The sequence below is a fragment of the Microtus ochrogaster genome, chromosome 8 (genome assembly GCF_000317375.1).
Source record: "Microtus ochrogaster isolate Prairie Vole_2 chromosome 8, MicOch1.0, whole genome shotgun sequence".
Classification (NCBI taxonomy): domain Eukaryota; kingdom Metazoa; phylum Chordata; class Mammalia; order Rodentia; family Cricetidae; genus Microtus; species Microtus ochrogaster.
Window position 1 is genome coordinate 15,941,062 of NC_022015.1, and position 7,835 is coordinate 15,948,896.

The 7,835-nt window shown below is 42.8% G+C and overlaps 1 protein-coding gene across 1 annotated transcript in view; it reads right to left on the reverse strand.

The window, feature by feature from the left end:
* Nucleotides 1-578: 578 nt before the first annotated feature.
* Nucleotides 579-7,835, reverse strand: part of LOC101982375 (thymidylate synthase-like) — an 11,084-nt gene continuing 3,827 nt past the window's right edge. The window contains exons 3-7 of the mRNA XM_026781153.1: nucleotides 7,474-7,648; nucleotides 2,666-2,767; nucleotides 1,816-1,991; nucleotides 742-813; nucleotides 579-623 (exon numbers count right to left, since the gene is read on the reverse strand). Of these exons, the coding sequence (XP_026636954.1) occupies nucleotides 579-623; nucleotides 742-813; nucleotides 1,816-1,991; nucleotides 2,666-2,767; nucleotides 7,474-7,648 (570 nt within the window). The remainder of the gene's footprint in view (nucleotides 624-741; nucleotides 814-1,815; nucleotides 1,992-2,665; nucleotides 2,768-7,473; nucleotides 7,649-7,835) is intronic.

Genomic DNA, 7,835 nt, shown 5'->3' on the forward strand with positions numbered 1-7,835 from the left:
CTTTACAGCAGTGCATACAGGACTGTCTTTCCTTTCTGCAAGATTAGGGATTGCGCCTAAGGCCTCAGGAGAGCTACATTAGTAATCTGCCATCAGCTATGGTCCAGCTTTGTTTACCTTTTTATTCTGAGACAGGGTCTTAGTCAAGGTTATGTCTAGGCTTATAATGAACCCACTCTGTAGCCCAGGCAAGCCTTGAACTTGGAATGTTCTTGCTCCAGCCTAAGTAGCTGTGATTACGGGCTGAACCCACCAGATAACTCCTGAGAAATACATTCAACATAGGGACACAATTCTTGACTTTTCTGAGTCTAACTTTTTTCCTTAATGTTCACAAAATATGGACACTCATATATTTACTACCATTTCAACTCATTTGCTGGCTGCTGTAATATAGGAATTTGAAAGGAATTTAAAAAGACAGACTTTTTAAAGTTTGGTACTTAAGCATAAAACTAAAGTCAAACATTTATTTTTAAGCTCTTCAAGTAAAATTATGAGTTAGAATGCGTATCTCCTGGCTCTTCTCTCTGGTACTGATGCTTCTGTGTTTGTGGTTGCTAAGGCCGATGATGGCCTCATTCCCGCTCATCTCCCTTATTAAAAGCCCTGCATTTGGAGCACTTCAATATAAGACAGCATCAACCAGAGTGCCTGTGATACAAAGGATGCCCTGCACCCAATCTTTTGTCAAGAGAAGGCACCAAGCTTAAAAAGAAACGTAACAGGTATATTTCTTACCTGAATTTTCAGGGGCTCGATATGATTCAGGTAAATATGTGCATCTCCCAAGGTGTGGACAAAATCCCCTGGCTAAAAATGACCCACAGGAGAGAACACAGCAGTCAATATCTTCGTCTAAATTCTTTAAGCACATATGTTAAAACAGACTAGGGCTGTGAAACGGCTCCATGGGTAACGGCCCTTGCCAAGCCTGACAACTTGAGTTTGATTCCTGGAAGCCACAGGGAAGAAGAGAAAGGACTCATGTAGACTGTGCTCTCATCTATGCAGACTGTGGAAAATGTGGACCCCATGTGCACACACACAATAGTACATTCTACAAGGTACGCACACAGTTCAAAGCTTTCCACAAAAGTAACTTTTCCAGTGCTGTTTTTGAGAAAAGTTAATTTTTTAAGCTTTTAGGTTGTGCATGATGGCTTACACACATAGTCCCAGTACTTGACAGGCTGAGAATTGGCATCGTGAACCCTGGAGAGTGGGACCTAAAGTCTTATGCAAAAGTCAACTTTATTCAGAGCATCAGACAATTTATACTCTGAGGGTTAAGAGTCCCGTGAGTAAACTATACAATCACAAAGACCAGAAACACATGGCAAAAACATGTTTTTCCATCGAGACACATGAATAACAACAGCTGAAATAAACTCACTCCTATCTGCTACCCCTGGGAGGAGCATGAAACTAGAGTCCAAGAACAAGTCTGTATTGAAGAAACTAAAGTCACAAGACTCTTGTTTTCTTGGAGTTTTCTCACACGCACTGAAAGTTCTCAACACTCCATTCTTGGACTGTGTCCTGACACTGAGACAGGAGGATCACTGTAGGTCCAAGGCTAGTCTGGACTAGAGAATGAGACCATGTCTCAAAAACAAAAACAAAACAAGCTACCTATATGAATGGTAGTTTCCTTAGGCAACAAGGTACCAGAAAGCTCCAAGGAGGGTTATAAGGTGAGCCAGTACATGTCTTATTTACATGCATAAAATTTTAATACTAATCAGACTGAATTCCCTGCTATGAGTTAGTTTATTCCATTGGCTATAACCACATCTTCTGAAAGCAGCTCACCTTTAGGCCTGTGATGTGTGCAATCATGTAGGTAAGCAGGGCATAGCTGGCAATGTTGAAGGGCACACCCAGGCCCATATCTCCCGACCTCTGGTAGAGCTGGCAGGACAGCTCCCCATTCGCTACATAGAATTGACAGAGGGCATGGCAAGGAGGCAGTGCCATCAGGGGAAGATCTGAGGGGGTCAAAAGTAAAAGAAGGAGGGGTTTTAGAGAACACAGCTATAAAAAAGGTAAAATACAAAACAAGCCAACCACGAAAGAAGCCATGAGGTTCCAGATACGTACAACTCACTTTCCCATTCTGTCAAAGTCAGACCATTTTCCCAGCCCTGCAGCAGAGGTGCATAAGGAATCAGCAAGTGCACATTTGTGCTGAAGCAATGCTCATCCAGCTGAGCTAAAAATTAAGGATTTGGGCTGCTGTTGATGGCACCAAATAAAAGGAAATTCTTCTTTTTGCAAAGGCTACAGGAAACTGGAACCTGAGGCACATCTTTCTGGTTAAGTATCTATTAGAAATATGAAACGTTCCTTCCTGGATACTCACTATACCCTGGTAGAGTTTAATTTTATACTCTACTTTCAAGTTAACACCCGAAACTTTGTGTGCTCCAAATGAAAAAGATAAAACCATAGGTGCGTTTTACAGGCAATTTAATGCTCCTTTAATGTAAACGCATAAAGATCGTGTGGGTCTAATGAAGGTAGAAACAGAGCAAAGTGTGACTGTGTTGATCAACCACGTGACTGGAGACAGTTCCAGTGACCCGCAGTGCCTCCGGCCACCTTGCTCCCTTTGGCTAACTGGCCAGTTTAGCCAAAGGAAGATGGCTGGGATGCTGTCTACCTTTTGGGTTCCAGGCACACATGATGATTCTTCTGTCATCAGGGCTGGTTTTGATGGTGTCAATCACTTTTTGCAGCTGGTCTACTCCTTGACCCGAGTAATCTGCAGAATTGTCAGGAGAGCACATGCGCATTTATGTCACATCAGTCACAGCCTCTCATGTGATGACCCTGACAGCATCCACTCAATGCCCCCACCCATAGTTCTGATATACCCAGCAACTCTGAGTATTTCTCAGATCTTGCCGGGTTAAGCTCAATGTCCTTACACTAAAATCTAAGTTCTTTTTTACACAAGTCTTCTAAATATTTAGTCTGTTACAATGTCACTCCCTCCCCTTGATACTGCCCCTGTTGCTACTGCTGTTTGGCTATGGTTTGAATGTGTCACTCAAGGGTTCATGAGTTGAAATGTAATTCTCATTTTTGGGTAGAAATTTAAATCAATTCCAGAGTCTGTAAGAGGTGATCAGGGGGCTGGAGAGATGGCTCAGTGGTTAAGAACACTGGCTGCTCTTCCAGAGGTCCTGAGTTCAATTCCCAGCAACCACATGGTAGCTTACATCAGTCTGTAATGAGATCTGGTGCCCTCTTCTGGCCTGCAGGCATACATGCAGGCAGAACACTGTATATGTAATAAATAAATAAATCTTAAAAAGAGGTGATTAGGATGAGAAAGTCATCAGGGCGGAGTTCCATGGATGAATCCTGGTGGCGTCACAAGGAACCAAAGGAGACACACTTCTCACCTTTCACACCTAATACTACGTCACCTGGTGTGACTATCATCAAAATGTGGGCACCGAACCACCAGGACTGAGATCTAAGTTTCCTTATCTACTGGGTAACTGAATGTGGGGCTGTGAAAAACTAAACATACAACATGCAAAAACGAATCCAAATTTAAACGCATAAAGGAGCTGAGGTGGCTGAGAGAGCTCCCCAGTACGGCGTGTGGCCATTCACTGCAGACACGGTTCTGAATCCAGACACGCTTTACACTGGACACGCTGGTATAACACGAAGCACCAACAAATGCCGCCTAAAACACTTCAGCTCGTATTAAAACAACTGAATATGATAACTGTGGCATGTTACTGTACATACAGCTTGCTGTAGAATCGTAACGATCTAATTATGAAAAACCAGGGCTGCTAATATTAACTCTCATTCTTTGGCATATATTCAAGTTAGTCTATCTTTGGTTTCGTTGGATGGGAGGGTTGTTCTTAATTTCTAAACTAGTATTATTTTCTGTGTGTGTCTGATGTGTGTGAGTAGGAGTGGACATGCCAGTGCACACAGGGAGGTCAGAGGACAACCTTCGGGAATTTTCTCATTGCACTCAGCATTCTCGAGAGTGGACTCAAGTCGTTAAGCCTTGGGTAGCGAATGCTTTCAGCCACTGGGCGGTCTCACCAGCCCAAATCAGCGTGTCTCTGGATTCTATTACCGTAGAATCTTTGGTTTTCAAATGGACTTTGGTTTCATAAAAACATCATTCAATGAATTCTGGCTTGCAATGAAAACAGAAATGCCGGCAGTTTCTGAGATGGCAAATGTGCTTCTGTCATTTTGTACTACACGTTTCTGTGTGCACAGCTCTCATCACTGACAAGTCTGGAATCAAACTATCAATAAACTCTGAAAATGCCCTACAACCTACTTTCCGACAAGATTTCATTCTTTATGTTAAAATTGATAAGCACACCCCATCTCATTAATTTGTAAAATTTCTTTTCATCGTTAATAAATAATAAGTGTATTATTTATTAATAAATGCTAAAATTACATGCATGACAAAGAATTATCATAGGGAAAATTTTTAATGATTTATAAGCAATAAATATTTGGTTTGTGTACTTTTATACCTCGGGCTACACAAAAAATTTCTTGGGCAAAAAAAGTCACAGTGAAAAATAGTTTAAGAAACCTTTCCTCTAAATAAGGCTCTTTTCTTCCAAGTTAGTTAGCTTTAGATATTCTGGCATGGTAACAAAAAAATATACTAATCAGATCCAATCCCAGCAGTTTTAGATTTTTCCCTGCGTTCCCATGTGATATAGTTTCTATATCTAAAAAGCACATGGTCACACTTCACCAACACAATCTGTTATTGTCCCATAGGACACTGGATCTTAAAACTGAAAACAGCTTTTCATAGACAGTCAAATGACAAACTATAGAGAACTTTCTAGGGCTTAGGCACTGTCCTACCCACACTTCCACTAAAAGGACAAGACAATTTATCACTAAGCACACCACTGACTTACAACTCCCAGACAAACTGTAATAAGATTATGATCTTGTACTTTTTCCAGTTCTCGGCCACGGCCTTTAATCCCCTGCCCCCTGTTGAGATGTGGAAGCTGAGAGGTGATTTATTAACAAAGACCAGAACTCCATAGACTCTCCTCCGGATGCACTTTTACCAAGGTTAGTCAGTCAGTGTTCTGGCAGAGTTGGGTCTCTGAGGGAGGCGTTCCCAAAATCCCAGCTCCAAGAAGGTAATATTAAAGACTTGAGGAAATGTTCTACAGCTAGATTGTGGTAGTGACTTTGTAATCTGTAAGTGTTAAAAAAATCTGATAAATTACAGAACAGATTGTAATTATTTCCTATAGGAGAAAAAGGGAGAAAGAACAGGAAAATCATCTGCATTAAAAACATTTAAATCGGGGGCTGGAGAGATGGCTCAGAGGTTAAGAGCACTGACTGTTCTTCCAGAGGTTCTGAGTTCAATTCCCAGCAACCACATGGTGGCTCACAACCATCTATAATGAGATCTGGTGCCCTCTTCTGGCCTGCAGGGATATGTGCAGGAAGAACCCTGTATACCTAATAAATAAATAAATACACCTTTAAAAAAAAACATCTAAATCTACAAGAGCTAGTTTCAGGACAGCTAGGGCTATTAAACAGAGAAACCCTGCCTTCAAAAACCAGAATAAATAAACAAATAAAAATAAGACAATTAGCTAGGAGTTGTGGCTTATGCCTTTAATCCCAGCACTCAGAAGACAGAAACAGGAGAATCTCTGTGAGTTCGAGGCCAGGCTGGTCTATAGAGAGAGAGAGTTCTAGGATCATCAGGGCTACACATAGAAACAACGTAATAAAACAAACAAAATAACCAGAAACAACCAAACAAAAAATGGTCAGGTGAATGAACATGATGGCTCATTCCTATAATTCCACCAGGTGAAAGGTAGAGACAGGAGAATGAGGAGTTGAAGGCCAGCTATGGCTCAGAAGACCTAGCCGCTCACACCCCCCAAGACAAATCCCAGCACTTGGGGAGGGCAGAGGCTGACAGTTCAAGGGCAGCCTTGTCTCTCATAATTAGTTCCAGGCTAGCCAAGCTCTTATAGTGAGATTCTGACTCCAAATGAATAACATTAAATTTACCATTAAACTGTTTTTGCATTTTTACAATATTCCTTTATTTTGTTATGTGTGGCCTATGCTATGGCACGTGTAGCCTAAGAAGCTGTGGGAACAGATTCTCTCCTACCACACGGGTTCCTGAGGATCAAACGCAGGTCTCCAAGCCTGGAAGCAGGGACTTTAGCTGCTGAGCCATTCACATTCCATGCAACATCACACTATTCTGTTGCAGAACTTCTCAAGTAACTCTATGCCCACTGACACTATCACATTACACTCCAAGCCCAGCAACCTCTTCCCTTCTTTTTTGCCTTTACCAATTTACCAATTTAGTCCACAAAGACGTCCACAACTTCCAAACATCACCAGCACTGAAAACATCTTGATTGCAGGCAAACACAACTGAAGAATTTGGGCACTAGGCCTGTCTTAGTATTCTATCGCTGTGAAGAGACACGATGACCATGACAACTCTTATCAAAGAAAGGGTGTACTTGGGGCTCGCTTATAGTTTCAGAGGTTTAGTCAGTTGTCAGCATGGTGAGAAGCATAGCAGTATCCAGGCAGACATGGTGCTGGAGAAGCAGCTGAGAGTTCTATTTCCAGAACTACAGGCAGCAGGATAAGAGGCATTGGCTTCCAAAACCTCAAAGCCGATCCCCAGTGAGACACTTCCTCCAACAAGGCCATAGTCTTAATCCTTTCAAATCACACCACTCCTAAGCATTCAAATACAGGGGGTTACTTGAGCATGGGGATAATCTTATTCAAACCACTACAAGGCCCAAATTCTTCCCACTGGCTAGAAGGAGCTGAAGAGACCCTTGAAAAGAAAAGCATACTGTCCAGGCAGCTTGTGTCTGCTCAGCCAGTAATTTATTACTTCCTGCACGCACAAGCATACATACACTAGTGAGACATTAACTTTAGAACCTGGAGAAGGCTGATGACACTCAAACAGTACCCAAAGAGAGGAGATGCCAGTCACTACATGAGGAGTATTCTTAACCTCTGTCTCCACAGAGCAGGAAGGGAAGGGTGAACGGTACGGAGACACATAAGTTTGCAAGTGCTTCAGCGTTGCAAAGGGGAATGTTCATCACGGGTAACTCCTGCACCTCATCCCGGAGGAACCTCCTTCTATCCTAAACCCTAACATGGACAGGACAGACCAAATCTGCCACCACTGGTCAATGACACAGGTAAAGTTCCAAGCATCCGATAACGCCCAGTAAATGCTAGGCACCACGAGTATGATTTGGCCTTTGTGACATTTTGCCGTGGCTTCTCCACCATTACCCAGCACAGCTTCTCAGAAATCAGTTACTTACCAACTCCCACGATGTGGACTTATCTCCCACATCTAAGATGGATCTTTGAGGAAGAAGACCCAGAAAACCTGAGGCAATGATATCTCCTCACCTGATTCCATATCTTTGTAGTCTGCGCCAAAATGTCTCCACTGGAAACCATAAACTGGGCCCAGATCCCCTTCCTGTCGTGCAGAGAATCCCAGGCTGTCCAGAAAATCTCGGGACCCATTGGCATCCCAGATTCTCACTCCTTTGGAGGACAGTTCTTTAGCATTTGTGGATCCCTTGATAAACCACAGCAATTCCTCCAAAACGCCCTTCCAGAACACTCGTTTGGTTGTGAGCAGAGGAAATTCATCTCTCAGGTTGTATCTCACCTGCATGCCGAACACCGACAAGGTGCCGGTGCCCGTGCGGTCCTCCTTCTTGAAACCGCAGCGCATAATGTGCTCCACCTGCCCCAGATACTGC